The sequence below is a fragment of the Neopelma chrysocephalum genome, unplaced genomic scaffold (assembly GCF_003984885.1).
Source record: "Neopelma chrysocephalum unplaced genomic scaffold, ASM398488v2 Primary Assembly neopelma1_60, whole genome shotgun sequence".
Classification (NCBI taxonomy): domain Eukaryota; kingdom Metazoa; phylum Chordata; class Aves; order Passeriformes; family Pipridae; genus Neopelma; species Neopelma chrysocephalum.
The window spans coordinates 17341212-17360610 of record NW_020897715.1 but is presented as its reverse complement, the minus strand read 5'-3'; the positions used below and the strand labels follow the sequence as shown (position 1 = coordinate 17360610).

At 49.8% G+C, this 19399-nt stretch overlaps 2 protein-coding genes across 3 annotated transcripts; both read right to left on the bottom strand.

The window, feature by feature from the left end:
• Window positions 1–1552: 1552 nt before the first annotated feature.
• TPI1 (triosephosphate isomerase 1) lies at window positions 1553–4376 on the bottom strand. Its single transcript, XM_027681378.1, has 7 exons — window positions 4133–4376; window positions 3324–3447; window positions 3154–3238; window positions 2888–3020; window positions 2696–2781; window positions 2388–2475; window positions 1553–2115 (listed from the first exon to the last, which is right to left on the bottom strand). Exons 1-7 carry the CDS (start codon window positions 4242–4244, stop codon window positions 1997–1999), a joined length of 747 nt encoding a protein of 248 aa, XP_027537179.1. The 5' UTR covers window positions 4245–4376; the 3' UTR covers window positions 1553–1996.
• A 62-nt stretch (window positions 4377–4438) lies between these two features.
• Window positions 4439–19363, bottom strand: USP5 (ubiquitin specific peptidase 5). 2 transcript variants are annotated; one of them, XM_027681374.1, is made up of 20 exons: window positions 19156–19363; window positions 17588–17713; window positions 17227–17293; window positions 14244–14377; window positions 13814–13959; window positions 13328–13512; window positions 12647–12741; window positions 11930–12123; window positions 11719–11790; window positions 10396–10477; window positions 10050–10175; window positions 9459–9612; window positions 8908–9082; window positions 7561–7649; window positions 7174–7365; window positions 6478–6621; window positions 6175–6320; window positions 5938–6088; window positions 5216–5300; window positions 4439–5045 (listed from the first exon to the last, which is right to left on the bottom strand). In XM_027681374.1, exons 1-20 carry the CDS (start codon window positions 19261–19263, stop codon window positions 4952–4954), a joined length of 2565 nt encoding a protein of 854 aa, XP_027537175.1. In that variant the 5' UTR covers window positions 19264–19363; the 3' UTR covers window positions 4439–4951. The 2 variants fall into 2 exon arrangements, with proteins under 2 accessions (XP_027537175.1, XP_027537176.1); XM_027681375.1 differs by having other exon boundaries at window positions 4751–5045; window positions 7243–7365; window positions 19156–19362.
• Window positions 19364–19399: the final 36 nt, after the last annotated feature.

Here is a 19399-nt window from a genome sequence, read left to right as displayed (position 1 = left end):
ACACAATGCATTTTCCTCCAACAGCAACCTGTTTAAGATTCAACCACTACAGTGTGCAGGGAGAATCTGGCACTATTTCCAGTCCCTAGAGCTGCAGTCCTGCCAGAAAGCAGACAAAACAGAAGAAAAACAAGATCTGGCACTCCTGCTGATACAGAAATGATTTTCCTTGAGTTTATTCCTCGTTAAATGAATGCTTTCATGCCTCCATGTTCTCCTCAAAGCAGCCAAGATCAATGCTCAGCTCCCATCTGTTTTTTTTCTATGTAGGTCACTCTCCTGGGCTCTTGTGCTGTGGGCAGGACTGGGCAGGAGCAGGAACTGACAGTAGAGCTGCAGCCAGCAGCCAATCCCTGTGAATGATTCTACCCACTCCCAGCAGCCTTAGGCCCCCTGCATGTTCCTGCTGCATCACCACTGCTCTGGCCATGATGACCCCAGTACACTGTGACACCAAATTGCAGCCATGGCCCAGCAGCCTCTCAGAAACACATGCTCTGGTCGTAGACAATACAGCTTTCAGAATTTTTTTCGCCTTTGAATTATCCTCCTCCTCCCCACGTCACTCCATACGCACCTGGAGCTGGGAGCTGCCACCTCCCTCCTTGCTGCTGTCAGGCTCTTCTTTCTTAGACCATCTGACATCCTTCCATGTCAGATGACCTTGCTCTCACTAGACAGAGCTTCCCAACAGTGCTTATCCCACTGCCACCCACCAGTTTCAGCGCCATTTTAGCCTGTCTCTCCTTCCACAAGAAGCTGTGGCAGCAGCTCTGCTCCCACCTGGGAAGGAGATGCCTCTGAAGGGCTGAGAGCTTTTTCTTTCCCATCCGCTCCAGCTGGGCAGCAGGAATTCCCCCCCCCAGCAGCATCTAGGTAGAAGCCCTCACAGCATTAGGCTTTCTCCTCGGTCTTCAGCTCCTGCCTCTCATCCCTCAGGTGATGCTGGCACTTGCAGCTGGAACGCTGCCCCTAGACTCCCAAGGATATGCCACCTCATAGCTAAGCTCCTCCTTGTGAGGCACTTCCTTTTTCGTCACCCTTAGTACTACTGAAAAAAATCAGCAGCTGGGAAGTAACATCTAGTCTTGTGTCCTCGCCCACCTGCATGCAGCTGAGAGCAGGCAGCAAGCACAGCCTCAACACACAGCCTAAAATCCTTCCCTGCACAGGGAGGGAGCTGCTCACTCCACATTTAATGAGCAGTCAATTACCAATCCTCACAGGCAGAGCATAGGGATGAGCACATTACGGAGCCTGCCTGGAAAGACCAGCTCACTAGTGGGACAGCCAGGTGCTCCAGCAACTACTGGAATAGAGACACTGATGGAAAAGATAGAGTCAAATCATCACAGGCCCAAAGAAGAGCTGTTACATGACAAGCCAGATGCAGGCTGAAACCTGTGCAATGCCTACTGGGGCAACGGTGGGCCCTCAAGGAAGAGCCTACAAAAACCACACTACCCTCTCTGCAACAAGCCACCTCCAAAAGCACCAGGTTCTGTATGCTGCCTGTCCCCAGCTGCTTCCAAATAAGATCCGAGACACACCCTTGCTTTTTCAGTTTTTCCTTTATTGTTCAGTACGGGACACAGGTGAGGTAAGACATCTCACAAGGGTCTAAGCTGACAGGCTCCTTGCTGATGGAGCTGAAGGATGCAGACTGTGTGGTTCCTTCCCCCAGCACCAGTGGTCCCCTCCCACTGCAGTACTGCAGGGAAAGGGGGAGATACTGGCCAGGTGGGCTGTGGGCTCTTAACAGGTCAACAGGCAACTGAGGATTCTGCCAATTCAGAGAGGAGGCTGTCAAGACTTTGCTGAGACAGGCTCCCACTAACAGGACTCCAACATGGTGGGGGTGGTTAGCAGAACAACTAGAACAACGACCGTGGAGGGGGAAAGCCTTGGAGGAGGCCTCTGTACTGAGAGATGTGCAATGAAAGGTCCCTTCTTGTTTCCATTTCTTAACCACAAGGGACTGCTCCTCACAGGTGCTTCAGTGTTTGGCATTGATAATATCCACAAACTCTGGCTTGAGAGAAGCTCCACCAACAAGGAAGCCATCCACATCATGCTGAGAGGCCAGCTCCTTACAGTTGCTACCAGTGACTGAACCTAAAAATGGAGCAGTGTTTTAGGGTCAGGTGCAGCCAGCTCTAGGAAAATGGGGCCAGGACAAAGGCAAGACCTGCAAGGTACCAGCCACCTCTTGCAGACAGCAAGACTGTCTCCCATTTACCCAAGTAAGCTAACAAACAAGCTAGTAGGTGGCTCTTCATGCTCTGACAGTCTCAAGTTTCCTCACTCAGCAGAGCATGATGTACAACTACAGCAACAGGCAGAGAAACTAAGCACTTTCCTGCCCTGGAAAGTGGCTTCAGACTCACCGCCATAGATAATCCTAGTTGACTGAGCAACAGCATCAGACACGTGGCTTTTCAGCCACCCCCGCAGCTTCTCGTGAACTTCCTGAGCCTGCAATAGAACACGAAAGTCCCACTGAGGGCTGAGCCATTCTGCACACAATTCCCTTCCAAAGAGAAGGGAACCGTTAGATAATATCTAAATCCTTACGTCTAAAATTCTCTAAATTGCTAAGTATCTCCAGAAAATTGTCACTAAGAATCCCCAGGAAGATTTCTTGAGTGGGAAGGGTCAGTTGGCAACAAATCAGCCACCCTTCCCCTGCTCATACCTGTTGGGGAGTTGCAGTTTTACCAGTTCCAATAGCCCAAACTGGCTCATAGGCAAGAACCACTTTACTCCAGTCCTTCACATTATCTAGGGAGGAGGGAGAAGATATAGGTAAGCACAATACCCTTATGCTGCGAAGAACAGAGCTCTTCTGATAACTGATAAAAAGAACACCCCTATTTTCTTCTCTTACCAGCAATAGCCTTGGTCTGTTCAAAAACCACCTTCTCTGTTATGCCAGCTTCTCTCTCATCCAGCTTCTCTCCAATGCAGGCAATGACTCCAAGGCCCTCAGCCAGTGCATGAGCCACCTTCTGCCCAATCAACTGAGAGTAGAAAAGAAATGAGGGAAACAATAAACCAGAGCTACTCTTGTAGTACTGTTTTAACTGCTCACCCTTCCAGTCTTTGCAGGCCCATCTAAGCTGGACCATCTCACCATTCCATGAGGTCACTCACCTCATCAGACTCTCCAAAAACATGCCTTCGCTCTGAGTGGCCCAGGATCACCCATGCAGCTCCAATATCTTTGATCATTGCTGGGCTGAGGAGAAAGGAGATGACTCAAACCTCTGGAGGAAATTCAGGTCCCAGAGGCATCCTGACTTTACTCTTTCTCCAGGGCTCACCTGATCTCTCCTGTGAAAGCACCCTTTGGTACCTTATAACAGTTCTGTGCTGCAACTGCAATCTTTGCATCAAGCTTCTGACGGGCAAAGTCAAGGTAGATGGCAGGGGCTCCACAAACCACCTCTGGAAGGCAAAGCACATGGTTATCCTTGAGACAGGCAAAGGGCAGAAACTGTACCTAGCCACTGACCCCAAGAGGTCATTCCTCTCTCCCGGGAAGGCTCAGCCTGCCCCTCCTCGCTGACCTTTGGGGGGCTCTGTGCCGCATGACTATCCCGGCTATCCGATGACTCAACAGAGGGGAGGAAAGCCCTTTTCAGCGGGCTGACAGGCGATACCAGGCCGCTGGCCAGGTCACAGGGGTCCCTTGGAAAGAGCCCAACTGAGAAACCGATCGAGAATCCCATCCTGCGGGCTGGGCCTGGCCTGGCCGAACCGGAGAGAGCCGCACCGGGCTCCGCCTGGGGCTGTGACCGGGCACGGCGGCGGGGCAGGGGCAGGGCGGCTGCAGCGCGATGCTCCGCGTCCGCCGGTGGCGGCGGGGTGGGGGCCGGGCCCGGGGAAGGCGCGGGGCCGCCGGGGCCTGCGGGAGCAGAGAGTGCAGCCGGGACGCCCCGGGGTTCGGCCGCACGTGTCCGCCGGGCCCGCGGAATCCCGGATTCAGTTTCGCGGGTATATTTAGCGCCGCTGCCGACGGGTTATATTTAGGCCCCCGCCGCCCTCTGACATTTGCCGCTCCCCCGTCCGGGCCCGACCCGGGCCCGCCGGGCCGTGCGGGACGTGCGCTACGTGCGGGCCGCGCCCTCACCGGTGTCGGCGGAGAGCTTGGCGCCGTTCAGCGTGTGGATGAGCTCGCCCAGGCTCTTCTTGTCGCCGTTCATCTTCCAGTTGCCCCCCACGAAGAACTTCCTAGGCGCCATGGCGGGAGGGACGGAGGGAGCGAGCGGGGCCGGTACCGGAGGAGAAGCGAAGGTCAGCAGCGGCGACGGCGCGCGCTTCGCCCGGCGCCCGCCTTTATATCTCGGCGGCGCGCGCGGCCCCGCCTCCCCGCTAGCCCCGCCCACCCCCCGCCCGCGCTTCGCTCCAGCGAGGCGGGGACAGACAGACACAGGGAGGTATTTCAACTTTTATTTTGTCCGTCGCGTATTTTGGCATGTAAAGGGCACACAAGGGGAAGCGCTGCTCGTGGCCCACCTTGCTGCCTGCCCTGCGCCCCCGCCCTGCAGGGCAGGCAGGAAGAACCCCCCCCATACACAAGCCACACGTAACACACAAGCCCCCTCCTCTCCTTCCGGACAGCAAGGAGGTGACATCGTCCCACCAAGCAGCGAAGCACTAGGGCTGTGTGTCACCGGGGTGGGGACAGTGAGGACATTTCCTAGAGAAACAGATATTCCCACCCTCCCCCCGGACCCCCTTCACTCATGTCCACGGGGGCTCCAGCCCCCAGTCAATTAGTCAGTGAACTCATCTCCTCCTGTGTCTCCACCGAGGGGCCGTGAAGGGACCACTGGGGAAAGAGGAGCAGGGGAGAGAAGGACCCTACTCCCATCCTCACTGCCCCCACCCCTTCCTCCCCCACGCCTTCAGCCCACTCTCCCCCCACCACACACAGCAAGAGGATGTTCTAGCTGGGAATCCGCTGATAGAAGTAGATGTAGCCCAGGTCCTTGGGGGGCTTCTCAGAAGCACAGACTTTCTGGTCGTTGTAGATCACCCACCTGCAACAGGCACAAGAAGAGCTCAGGGATGCCATTCCATGGTTAAGACACAACTCCATTGAGTCCCCTCACCTGCTCTCATCCCTGATCCCCACAAGACCTCTGAAGAAACAGGGTGGGATTTAAAGCAGTACCTCAAAGTCCCCTTATGCTGTGGAAATCCCTCTCACCTGCCGTCTTTCTTGATGTGACAAACGTAGTGTCCACACATAGTCGAAGTGCCCATGTGGCTGATGAAGGCAAACAGCTGGTATTCTTGAGAAGAGGAGGGAAGAAAGGATCATCAGGGAAAAAGGAAAGGCATCTTACTCTGAAACACCCTGTGCAAAGCCCTCTCTAGAGAAGGTCCCTGATGGTAGCTCTGCTGGGTAATAATTTAGAACTGGATCCCCATCAAATGTGCCTGTGAGTGGTCTTAAGGCCAAACATGTAGGGAAATGATGGTAACTTCCATTTAGCCTTCTCTCTTCCAACTTTTTATTTAGCCCATGGGTGCTGGATGGGTAAAGCAGGGATTCCCTCTCCACATGGCATCCAGCAGCCCAGCAGCACTGGCACCAATTCTGCACACAGACTGGAACCAGTTTTGCCTGAAGGGCAAAAAAGCCTTCTGGGATAATTGCAAAAATGCAGCACAGCCCTTCCTGTCTTTCACTTCATGGCACTTCCTCTGCCTCTCTCTTACTGGCTTCCAGGTAATTCCTACCCAGCCTGAAGGGTCTGGACTACATGGCCATTCCTCCTCTTTTCCTCTCAGCTTCCATTTCAACAACCAGACCAGCTTTGTGACAGTTACTTGCTGCTAAAACCTGTAGTACTGCATGGATCAGGGACAACAAAGTCATGTGGAGTTTGCACCCCAAAATCCACATTCCTACAGCGTGGAACTCACTTCCAGGCCCATCGCGCACTTTAGGACCCACAGGGACGGATTCAGAGATGGAATCAGCTGCCGAGTGCCCTTCTGAGATATCCATAGCAGCTTCTGCAAGGTCATCAATGTGACTAAAGATCCAATCCACAGCACGCTCCAGACTGTTGTTCTGGAAGGAAGAAGAGAAGACAGTGAACTTGGGAATCCCTGTTCCTGAGAATATCCTTGCACTCTGATGTCACCCGTGCCTCTCACCGTGGCCCTGAGCGCTTTCATAGCGTGATCCCGGGAGAAGCCCATGGAGACAATAGTGGCCACACTGTCTTCTGAAGGAGGGTCTGGGCAGGCAATAGTTGATCCTGGTCCACTGGATCCAGGGAGGACTAATGGGTTAGCAAAGTCTGCAGCAGGAAACAGAACACAGCTCAGAACAGTTAGATCTCTCTGGGATGGATACAGTCCAAGTCCAAACTACTTCAGTTTTCCATTGTGGCAGCGGGACAGGAAGTACCGTGGCCCAGATGCAGTAAGCTTCACTACGGCCATGTGGCCCCATACCTGGATCATCCATATGTGACATGACCCACATCATGGCCGCCTCAACCCCACTGTTCCCTGTGTAATATACGGCTTTGCGGCAGGCATCCATGGGAAAGCCCATCTCCACTAGCTGGATAATCACCGACTCATCCAACATGGGTGCTGTGGGAACACAGAGATTAGAGCCACCCACTCCCACCCATCCCTGCCTGCTCCATTTTGTGTAGTGTCACACAGCCTCCAAAGCCACCACTTCTGGCTTTATTTCACACCAAGCTCCATCTCTCTGCTCTTCTCATCCTTTACCACCCTTGCTCTTCAGAAGTGCAGTCTCACACACAGGCATCCCAAAAGAACAAAACAACTGAACTCATGAACTTGGGAGCACTGGCTCCTCCCTAGGCTCCAAACCCAACTTCCCACTGTGGTTTGTGAAAATAAAATAACTCTACCAGTTAAATCTTGTATAAACCCCAGCTCTGCCTCCTCTAAATGCACCAGACATGCCACTCCACCATCCTGCACAGAACAGGAATCAACAAACTCCTTTGCATAACACCCTTGCATAACAGGCATGCAAGGGAGGCAGCAGGCAATCACTGACAGAGGGACAGGGAAAGTCTGAGCAAGTGGGAAACTGCTAGCATGGGAGACAAGGCAAGGAGAGCAGGGAAATGAGTCAGGCACCAGGAAGAGAGGAGGAGAATCACTAACATGTCGGAGAGGAGAAGTGAGGGGAGCAGAAGGAGTCGTCGTCCTCGTTGCCATAGAACCCCAGGCTACCTTTGGGCTCGTCTGGTGTCACCAGTGGGGGTGCGATGTCTGGCATTTCCTCTTCTCCATCCTGCAGCCCCGTTCCCTGCAGCGCAGAGATATCCAGCTCCTCTGGCATTTCAATGGAAACATCTGCAAAATAAAGTCTTGCTGAGCCTCCCCACAGGGGCAGAAACAAAGGATTCGGTTGGGAGATCTTGAAGGGTAAGTCCCTGCGGATGCCTGCAGCAACTTTTGGGGTAGTTCCTTTCCTCTTCGCAATGATGACCACAATATCCATATGTGACTCTCAGAACCTATATGTTCTGTACTTCTCATTCTTCTTACCAAGCTTTTTGGGCACCCAGTCCAGACCGAAAGTGAACTTCTTGATCTGGATGACCAGATAATCTGGGAAAGAGGCGAACCGTGTTGTTCTGAAAGAGACACATAATATTTTTAAATACTTTGTCAGCAACAATTGAGGGCATCTAGTTGATTTAAGAAATCAGTGAGTAGGGCAGAGGCATATTCTAAGCCAGGAGGATACACCTATTTGTACAGTACTCCTGTGCTGAGCTTAGAGGTCCTCAAACAGAACCATTTCTAAAGGAGAAGCCCAGACAAGATGGGACAGAGTGCAATGTTTACAAAATCTTGGGGGTTGAGGAAAAAGAGTACATGCTCTCTTACCCTCCAATCCTGTATTTTATAAGCCTCCTCACATTTTGGTGTTTAATTAAAAGTCTAACCCTTAAAAAATGTAGAGGAAATAATATCTTTTATTAGACCAACAGATACAGCTGGAGGAACTGACAAGCTTTCAAGCACAAGAGCACTTTTTTAGATATGAAGCAGAAGTGAATTTTAAGTTAACTGAATTTGATTGAACATTATTTTGGAATCTATGAAACAGAGGGGAATCTTTGTGAAGGGAGAAGTGCCTGTGAGACAAAATACTTATTACCAGGGAATAACTGCAACATGCTGTAGAACTAACTTAATCAATGGTAAAGTGTTTGAACACAACTCACTAACAAGCAAAACAAAATGTTACTTTTCGATGTGATGTTTGTTTGTAGTAGCTATTTCTTACTAACAGAATATTTGTTAGAAAAATACTTCCAGCTTCTTCATTGCAGAAGAGCACTCAGTAGCATCACAGCAGAAAGCTGCTTACATTTGTAATCTTCTCACTCTACCTTTTCACTCTTGCATGTGCTCCAGGCAGTGAGAAAAATTAAAGCCGTTCTTTAAACTTTGCTACTAGCACTTAAGTTACCATTCTTAAAAAGAACTCTTGCATCTGTTACACTCAGCGTTTTGCTCTAATCTTAATAGCTAAAAACTTAAAGAAATTTTAGAGACCATGCAAGACCACTGTCGCCATACTGTCAGTACTGATTCTAAAGCTAAATTTTACATTTACAAAAGCTACTAGTTTTCTGGAATATAGCTGTATTTTCATAGCCTCTCAGCAACTGAAATCTGACTTCACTAACACTGCTGTTCTGCCCACTCAGGGCAACCACTCCAGCACTGACAGACTGATTCCCAACCTGCTTCAACCTTCTATGGGTCCAGGGTGTGGTTGACTACAAAGCTTCGGTAATGCTTCTTCCCCAAGCCACTACAAGTAGTCCCCAAAGATGCAGCTACGGCCAGTTTGTCACAGCCTAGCTGACACACACTCACTTGAGAGCCACAGACTTGGCCTGCAAGGCTGTGCTCCAGAAATCATCCACCTGCTCTGGAGCTCCATAGGCCTCTAGGCAGGAGCTGAAAGGCACCTTGGCTCGCACCAGCTCAGGCAGTGGCTGCTTCTCCTCCTCTGCCTGCCTCTTCTTCTCCTCATATTCCAGTAGTTCATCTAGAGAATAAAGCAGAGTCGTCAAGGACCATCTCTAGGTACCTACAAAACAACTGGTGTAAGCTATACCCAGGGGCAGAACAGGCCTATAGATACACGCCATCAAGAATGGAGCATAACTTCCAGAGCACTGTTCTGCTACTGCAGTCAGTCCTGAATCACAGGCCAGCTTGTGGTGTCCGAGGGAAAGGCTCCACAGGGACATCACCGTGTCACACCACCTCTGAAGAAATCAGCCTGATCCCACAAAAGCAGGAGAAGGATCTGGCCTCAGAAGTGGCAAAGAAGTCCCCTTCTCATTTAAGGAGTTCTGTAAGAATAGTACAATATACAAACATAGGGTTTGCTACTGTTCAGGTCTTGGCACATTACTGACCTTTGTTGAGTGCAGCATCCATTGGCACAGGCAGCTGCATAATATAGTCCACACGCTGGGTATATTTCACCTTTTCTGTGGCCAGGCACTTCAGCTTCTCCTCCACCAGAAAACGGAAGACCTCGTTAGGGTTCTCCGAGCTGCGGCAGTTCCTCTGAAGAAGGAGAGATTAGAAGGATAAATGTAACATCAGAATGGCAGAAATAACTATCTGCAGTAGCAGTGATGCCACACAGGACATGGCTGAAGAGTATTCACTTCTGTACCCAGTCCTCTTGAAAAGACAGCAAAGAGGAAACTAGAGCCAACTTCACTACCCCAGGAACCCACAGCAGTCCTGCCCCTAAAGAAGAAAATTTGCATCTCCAGCTGTGCAACTCCCAGCAGAGATTTCTCCAAGGAATCAGCCCTGAAAACATGGCCAAGCATCTCTCCTTCTCTGCCTTGGCAGCTGCTGGCTGGCCAATTTCCCTGTGTTCTCTCCCTCTCTCTGCTCTGATTGCCAGCTTCTCACCTCCACTCCTTACCCTTGCTGTGGGGAGAAAACCAAGCTGGCTTTTCCATGATTTGACAGATAGACTCAACCATTACCTCCACCATATTGATGAAGTGCAGAAAGAATTCCTGGGCATCCTGCTGTCGGTTAGTGGAAAATTCTGGGTGCCCCTTTCCGATGAGGGACTTAAACATGCGTGGAGCAATGCCATTTTGCATACCCTGCAAACAACAAAGTGGAACAGGAAAGTGGTCATAATTTGCCAAGCATGTGTCGTGGCAAGTAGCACGCTACTCTTAGCCATGCTTTTCTTCAGGTGACACGGTCTTGGAATGAGCCTCAGGAAATGTCTGCAGAAAGGGTTCTCTCTCCTTTCCCACATAGCACACACAGTACCTCATGCAACACATACATCAAGAGGATGCCATATCTAAGGCTCACCTTCTGATCAGACTGCTGTTCCCCATCTGCAGAGGCTGGCCTTGAATACTCCCCAGAAAGCAGTCCATGGCCCAGTTTGGCTCTGGAATGATGAAGTCACTGTTAGCATCAAAACAGTTTCTTCGATCCCACATACTCCAGGAGCCACATCAACCCATCCAGCTTTAACACTGTCAGTCTCACAGGTAACAGCTTTCTCTGCTGCACCAGACAAGATCATCTTATTGTGGTCTGCCCTCTGGCCCCAGGAGATATCATTGCCTTCAAAGTTACCAGGACTTTTGGGCACCAATCTCAACCACTGCTTGCACACTGAGTAGCACATAAAGGAAAAACAGGTGCTGAGCCACATGGCAATAGTGTAACAGCCAAACTGAGCTGCAGCCCCGACATGGGTAACGTAGCAGTCTATCTTACTATGCAGGAGACAACAGGGCACAGGGAAACTGTCTGAGCCAGAAATAGCATTGCTGTGAGCAGACTGATCACTTTTTCCCAGAGGAAAAATCAGGGATGACTGCATGAGGCACTTAATGGACAACAGAAGTGTTCAGGAACTTCCTCTTATGCTGACTCTCCTACTGTTTCACTTCACTCAAGTCATTCCCCATCAATACTGCCATTTGTCTGGAACCAAACCTTACCAATTCTTCCCTCTGCTTTCTGGCTGTCTCACCTTAATCCCCTCTCATTGAACAACTCACTCCAGGCTGTCCAAATTTAGAAACCACCCCTACCACTGAGCTCCCTTCCACAAATGCCACCTTCCCTTTCTTCATCCCAAACCTCCACACGCTGCTTTGCCGTCTTAGAGCAGCTGTAGCACAGATTTCATGTATTTAAAATGTAAAACCCTCCCAAATCTTGTGTTCCTGCATCTACATATTCTCCTGCTATTGCTCACACAATGCCTCTTGAGTAAAGCCTCTTTAAGCATATATAAATTACCCACTGAGAATAAAGTTGACTAAATCTACATATTCCTTTGCTCTTTACAATCTCCCTCCATTGCAGACAGCAAACACTTTTGCTGTTATGCAGACAGAAGCTGCCTACCAGAAATCCCCCTGGGGTAACAGACAATACTGTCTTCCCACATAACTCATTTAAGAGCCTCCCATGAACGCTGAGGTGCCCTCTGTCCTCTGCACCTAGGGCATTCAGCTGAATTTGTTAGCTTACATCCTTATTGATCACTGAGGATCAGTGTCTTCGGTGGTGGGCATGGAAACAGAGAGTGAGGGAGAAACCTGAACAAACCAGCACAGAAGGGATGCACCCAGGCAGCTTTGGCCTTCCTTCTCTCACCAAAATTCTACGTACACTTGTGTGCTGAAATCCTGTGTGGGGTCTGAAGGTGCGCTTTGGAATATCTTCTCCAGCTTGTCCACATACCTGCAGAACAAAATGAGACAATCTAAGGGATATATAGGTTCATCTAGTATAGAGGCAGTTCTGAGCATGATTACTGTAACTCTAGGAGACCTTTCTACTGATCCCAGACTAATGGAAAAGGGTGACTAAACTCACTTACTTTCTCTGGAAGTCTGGGATACTGAACAGCACCTGCATCACAGAATTGAGGTAGCAACTGTTGCCCAGGTTACGGATACCAGTGTACCCAGGACCATAGAGAGGCTTGAGCTGCACGCCAGACTCCTGGATGAGCTCCCACTCCCCAATGCGCTGATTCATGTCTATTTCCAGTTCTGTCATTGTTTTGTCTGTCTGCAGAGGGAAAGAACAGGAAAAATCCTCAACACAGACTCAAGGGCACATTAGAGGTGTGAAAAGTGCAATGTTGTAGAGATACACATAGTCAAATCCATTGTGGTTTATTCTATTCAAAGAGGAGGAAAAAACAAGAATTGTTTCTATATATCTGAATACCTATGACAGAAAGAGGAAGGATAAGAAACACGGGAGAAATCTGAACCATTCCTTGAAAAGAGGCATAGAAATCACACACTAACACTGAATCTAGGGAACAAAGCTCAGCACCTGGGAGCCTCTCTGCCCACAGTACTGACACATAACCCCAAGGAAATAAACCTGAGGGACATGAAAGAAAGGCAAAAAAGGCAGTGAAAGAAGACAGGTAGATGAGATAACTCTCTGTGTGACAAAAAAACCCAAGGTTTCTTGACCAGGAATGGTTCTGCATAGTCACAGAAAGCTGGAATCCAACCAAAATACCTAGAGTTGCTACTCTCTCCCTCTCAGGCCATGAAGGATCACCCTTCCCCCTCACCTTCTGCATCTTGAGCATGTCAATCCCAAAGTGTGCCAGGTGTTCTGCCAGGTTGGGATCCAACACCATGTCATCCTCGTCATAGGAGTAGACATCTATGCAGGAACCCAGAGGAGAAACAGAGACTTATAATGGCCTATGATCTCAAATTCACAGTTGGATGAAGAGAACAGAGTGCTCAGAACTGTGAGTTTTGACAAACTGGGCAGTTGGGGTTTCTTTTCCTCCTCAGCAGAATAGCATCACAGAACACTGAGATTCCTCCAAACAACGTGACAAGACAAACAACTTTGCCACTGATCGAGGTACAGAGGTACACATACGCCCAGAGTGAGGAAATTGGGTTACTGTGCCATATCCTCTCTGCTTAAGATTTGGACACAAAATTCTTTGATAAAGACCTCACCACAGAAAATAAGATGGCAACCTGGATAACTATTCTAAAGTCCTCCAGTTACAAGGGAGTGGAGGAGGAAGGCAAGGTTTTATCAGCTGTTTCTTCACTCACACAAGAAGTACATCAGAGTGGGGAAGTTCACAATGGGATGACACTGCACATTCCAGGTCATAAGATGGGCAGCATTAGTCCCATACCTGGAAATCCTCCCTAACTTGCCTTGTCAGAGACCCAAGTCAGCCCTAGTGTGCCTGGGATCTCCCCACAGAGGATCCCCTTCTCACCAGCCCCATCAGGAGTAATTGTTCCCAGTTTCACAGCCAGTGGGTAGCCAGTTTCTCGGTAATGCTCAACCGCGTGATTGTTGCCACCACTGCCATCAAAGTAGCGCCGGCCACAGAGGATGGCTCCGTCCGTCATGTTCAGCCACAGGTTCTCCTTCATGTCACACTTGCTGCACTTCCAGCCACTATGGACAAGGAACAGAGAAAAAGAGATCAGAGTGAAAACCTTTGGATCCTACCTCCCAAGCCCTCTCCATTACTACCCACTGACCGCATTACCCGTACTATAGGCAATCTCATTTCTCTTTCATTTCAGAACACTGAGCATCCTGAAATGCCTTAGTTTGCCATCTCCCCCGAATTTACTATAACAAGGCACACTCAGAGACTCACAAAAGCAGTGTCATCTGCTGCTGCAGTACAGGACAGGAGAATAAAGTGACGGGGACAGGTCTGGGACACACCTAGTTTCAGTACTAAGCTCACCATGGTGGGATGCGGACATCGTTCTGAAGTTGGTGCAGAGAAAAAGCGTGTTTGGAAACACGTCGAACCTCCCCATCCCAAGCTTGCACCTCCTGCTTCCGTGAGGCTGAATCTGCTGTCAGGATGGCCTCAATTGCACTGGCAATCTGGAATTAGGACAGCAGGAAAAAACATGAAGGGCACACGGAAAGAAGCTTCCAGTAGCACAGCACTGCACATTTAGGCAAGTTAGTTGTGTTATGGAGCCTCAGTCATACACAAGCCAGGAATTCATAATATAAAGAACTGCGTAAATGCAGAACAGTCCTGCTTACTGCCAGCTGAGACTTCACAGCAGCTCTGCAGGATCCCTTTCACAGGGTAGTGTTTCCTTCTCTGTAAAGGTACATTTCCTCATCAATAGAAAACACAGTCCTCCACCCAAACATACCCTATCTCTGACCATGTCTGGTAGGCCCTCCAGCCCATCACGAGGAATATCCAAATGGTCTGGGAAAATTACTATTTTTACATCTTCGTCATATTCAAACTTTTCTTCTGTGATGTCAAATCCACCTTCTACACCTACAGGAAGGAAAAAACACTGCGGTAACACGTAAAACCAAAGAGCTTGCCAAGCTTCTTTGCCCAGAGCTTACATGAAATAAAGCACCATGACTAAGATAAAGCTCTAAATCAGTGATCTACAACCTTTCTTCTACTTCTGGATCCCAAAATTTCTGCTGGTGGTGTGGACTTCACAGAAGCAAATATAAGCCCAATGACAACAGGTTTGCCTTTTCCCAGCTCTTTTTACCGATGCTTAAAAAGAGTCTCTAGACCCTGACTACAACCAGAAGAAAACCACTTGTTCTAGAACAGAGCCAAGATAAAGCACTGGTGTTCATCCTTCACCAGAATACTCAAGATGGTGAATGGAGATGTGCATGAAGAGATCATCTTGCAGCCCAGTGCACAGGTCAGCTCTGCCAGCATCTTTAAGGAGCCTGCCTCTGTTTCTTGCCTTTTCCAGAAAGGATAGTTCAGAGTCCTGACTCAAGCAAGAAGAACCAGGAGCTCCCCTGGAACATCCAGAATCGCAGAAAAAGTCTTAGGAAAGGTATAGTGCTAGTAGTTTCTCACGTACACTTAGCCTTGCTTTCCAGAAGTTGAAACAGAAATGGAAGATCCATACATAAAAGGTTATTTGCCAGCTGTCAATAGTCATGATGGATGTTCGCCTCAAACATCTGTAGTTTCTGCAGATTCCCTCAACTATAGCAGGGAACAGTTTCCGAATTATGTAGGTACTCAGGGAAAAAGCTTGGCCGTTCCTGTTCTCCAGGTGTTCACATGCTACATCCCAGAAGAAAGCAGGCAAGACAGACAGGGTTTATTAGCAGCCTAAACCCCCTGATTTTTTAAACTGAATTTCCTTTATTCCTTGAAAAATTGCACGCTGTGGCTGCAATAACCTCTGCAACAGATCTATGAACATCTGTGACTGCAACAAATCTCTGCAGGGAATACAAGCTTTTGCTGTTCAGTGTTTCTGTCTCAAGAATCCTGTGTGTGACACAGTTCTGATAACCACTACTGCATTTCCTTGAAACATTATTGACAAAAACACCCGGTCCCATGAGATCTTCTGCAACTCCCTCCTTAGATACCTACAATTTTTACACTGTGTACAAACTGCTACCTATGAATATGGTGATTTTAGAAATACCTGAAAACAGTCCCCAGCATCATGCAACAACATACCCAGATAATCCTCTTCTGTGCCCTCTTTGGCACAGCCCAGAGAGATTTCCTGTCACCACTTCACAGAGTAAAGCAATACACAATCCCCCAGGGCATTACACGATTCCTCAACTCTAAACAAACTAAACCAGACTGGTGAGGTTCCCTCAGTGGTTATATGAACCTTCTGAGGCTCTAGATGAGGAAGAGTGTCTTCAGCCAGCAGACTGACTCCTAGTCCTTTCCCCCCCACTTATAGCCAACACCTTGCCATGAGGCACACTGCTTCCCTTTCCATGGTATCTATGCACCACAGACTACAAAAGTCATTCAACCAACATTCAGGCATAGGAGGCAAGTACTGTAGATTTCTTTTTTTTTTCCCATGGAGAGAGGAGAATGAGGTACAGAGAGATCAGGGGCTGCATTTTGCAGCTAATGACATTTTGCTCTTGAATCTTTCTAGTACTTTAAAAAAATCTCCTGTGTCAGGATTAGCTAAACCACCATAGTTCAGCTAAAATAAAGATTAAAAAAATCTCTCCTGAACTTAAGACCACTGTCTCAGAGGGCTAATACTTTCTTTTATTCTCTCCTGATGCATTCACACCACTAAACTGTTATCACAGGCAGATATTTGCCAACCCACTGATAACACTTCTCTCAAGACCTTTGTAGAATTCAGGATGCAGAAGTAACTCATAATGCAGACTGGGCCTCATCTCTCCAAAAGCAGCATAATCGTATCAATAAAAGCACTGGCTACCTGAAGAAACATAGATTCTGATCTCAATTTTACTAGAAGTGATCTTTTGGACTCCATTCAGCTCACCATCCAAACAGAGAGCAGCTGACAGCCTTAATAGCGGTGTTTGTGCTCCAGCAACAGTGGAAAAAGTGAGCCAAAAGCAACATGTTCCCAGTCCAGGTTCTGGATTTCCCTCTAGTGGTCAGCTTCCAGCAAGCCAAGAACCTGTTACTGCTACAAATGTTCCTGTCCTCTGCTTTATATGTCTCCATAATGGTTCAGAAATTACGAGCTGAGACTGCACCAAATAAGCAGCATCTCCACTGATTGCCATGACAGCCTTTTCAGTTGGTGCAAGAGAATAATGGAACACCAGCCCTGTTCTTCAAAAAAAAAGGGCTTGTTTTTAATATTTTAATGTTCACATGTATTTCCTCCAGCATCAGCCTTGTACTTCAAAGACCCATTGAGCCAAAAACGTTAATACGGCATTTACCATTAACTTCTTCCCCATCTATATCAATAACACTAGTTCAATATCTGAGAAGTTTACAAAATAGTTTATCTGTCAGAAGCTTCAAACTTACTTTTCTCAGACTTATATATTTTCTCAAACTTCCTTCAGCCCCACACTGGGGACGTCGTGTTTAAGCAACAATCCCATTCTGGTTATAACCATAACAAGCTGAGCCAGGCATGCAGAAAGGATACAAAATGTATTTATCCACAGAAAACATGATGCAACTTTGGACACAAAACACAACTACCACCTCAATGACTGTTCTGCAGAAACTGTTCACCTGAGACACATTAGAAAATGTGAAGTCTTACTTTGGCCAGTCATACTAGCCCAGAAGAGTAAAGGCAAAAGAGACGAGCCAGGCAGCTCCAGAGAGCTGGCTCAAAACAACAAGGACCACAGAGTGCACAAGTACTTCCTTACCAATAGCCAAGCGAGTTGGTTTCTTCCTTGGGGGGTCCCCAGCACTGGAATTGGTGTCTTCTTCCTTCTATGGCATTGACAAGAAATACGGAAATAGAATTAGGGGGACAGGCAAGCGGTGGCAGGCCTTAAGGATTGAAATTAAGCTACCCTGAGAACAGAAAGAAGCTGGGCCGAAATAGCATGGGCAATCCATACAACAATGCAACATAAGCAGAGCTGAAGGACTGGTGTCCCTCAATTCACCAGGAAAAACATCAGTTGTGTCTGAGGAGAATAAACTGTATCTGGTTGAATAAAGAGACACAGCCCAGCTCTCAATTTCAGAACAAGTTTGAACTTATATATTTTTATTTTTTACCGGTTTACGTGTTCTTTTGAGATGCAGATAGACCCGCTGGCCTGTTTTCTGATAGTGCCTTTCCACATACTGCTTCCCAAAGCCCAGGAACGTGTTCATGCAGATATACAAGCCGCCATCTGACTCCTGGAAGGAAGGAGGAATAAAACTGAAGGGAGGTGGGAAAGAATGCCATTCCAGCTGCTAGAATAGGCAAGGAAAACTAGTCATTAGTCAGTAAATCACAGCAACAGCTCATTCCTACATACCAGCCACTTAGCAGCGAGTCAGAAATAAGATGGCAAGTCCCTGCCTGGCTGTCCCACAACAGGCACTCCTGTCATGATGACATATTAAAAAAACTATTTGCCTGTTCACTTATGGCAGGATGCTACTGAACCAGGAAAGTCTGAGCTTCCCCAGGAGTTTATCTTGCAAAAGGCCCTTAGCACTCACAGTTCACAAGTTCAGAGCACAGTACAATCATTACCAGCAAAACTGTAGCACCCTGTCCAAGAGCATGATTCCTAGTGCCACAGGGAATGCTGCCAAGCTACAGTGTGAGTAAGGTTAACAGACCACTATTTACTTTTGCTATTGGGTTCAAAAGCTTGTGAGCAGCTCTGAAACAGACACAGAATGAGCCCCACTATCCCACCAGCAGCTGGAAAACACCATGCTCGTTCAGCAGAAGCATCCTTTTAAAATTGAAGGGGTGAGAGACCCAAATGCAGAGGCTGGAAAGAGCGAAACCACTAAGGTCTCAGCAGCAGCTGAGACAGTCAGAGCGGGCAGTGCACGGCTAGGCATCACTGTGGGGCTCGGGGAGGGGAAGAGGGCCAGGATGCCATGTGCCACTTCCTCGAAGGACCCGTATCTTCCAATTACAGCCCATTTCTGGTGGGCTGGGGCTCAGCCCGGACGAGCACCCGCAGAGAAGCCCAAGGGGGGACCTCGCTCTCCTGCCGCCTGCGCCTCCCCTGGTCTGCCTAGGCCGGGCGTGGGTAGCGCAGGAGACGCAGGGATGCCGGCGGGGTGGAGATGGCTGGAGAAGGGACCACTGCCATCTTAATGACACAGCACGGCCTTGGCCCCCGCCTGCCGGGCCACACCGCGCGGCGAGGCGGGGGGGGGTTCAGACCCCGGCAGGGCGGGATCCCCGGCCCGCCCCCCGCCGCCAATGGCGGGCCCGGGGCGCGCCCCGACCCCCTGCCCATCGCTGGACCGCAAGTCCCAGGAAGGCCCCGCAGCGGTGGGTTCGGGCCGGGGACACCCGCTCTCTAGGGCCGGCCGGGCCGGGCCGTGGCTGCTCGGGAAGAGCGCCCTGCCCACGCCCGCCCTGGTCCCAGAACTACAGCCCCCAGCGCGACGCGGGCGGGCGGGACGCGCCGCAGGGCACGCCGGGCGCTGTAGTCGGCGAGGGCCCCGGAGGCCGCCCCGGTGCGGCCGCCGCAGGCGCCGGGGAACCACAAGTCCCATGAGGTCCCGCGCGGGCGGCGCCCAGGAGGGCGGCGGGGTGTGAGCCGGCCGCGGCGGGAGTAGCCCTGGCGAGCGGGCGGGCGGGCGGGCCGGCGGCGGGGCGCGCTTACCGGCGTGTCGAAGGAGAAGGCGCACTCGTCCTTGTGGACGCGGTCGCCAGCCTTGGGCACCCGGATGGACGGCAACACCGACAGCAGCGCCTCGCTCAGCTCCGCCATGACAGCGGCTCACTGCGGCACCGCCCACAGCCCCGCCCCGCCCAATCGCAGCCCGGCGCGGTCAGGCGGGTTCTGGCCAGTCAGCAGTGAGGCCGAGGGCCGGGCTGGTGGCGCCCACCGGCCGGCTCGACCAATC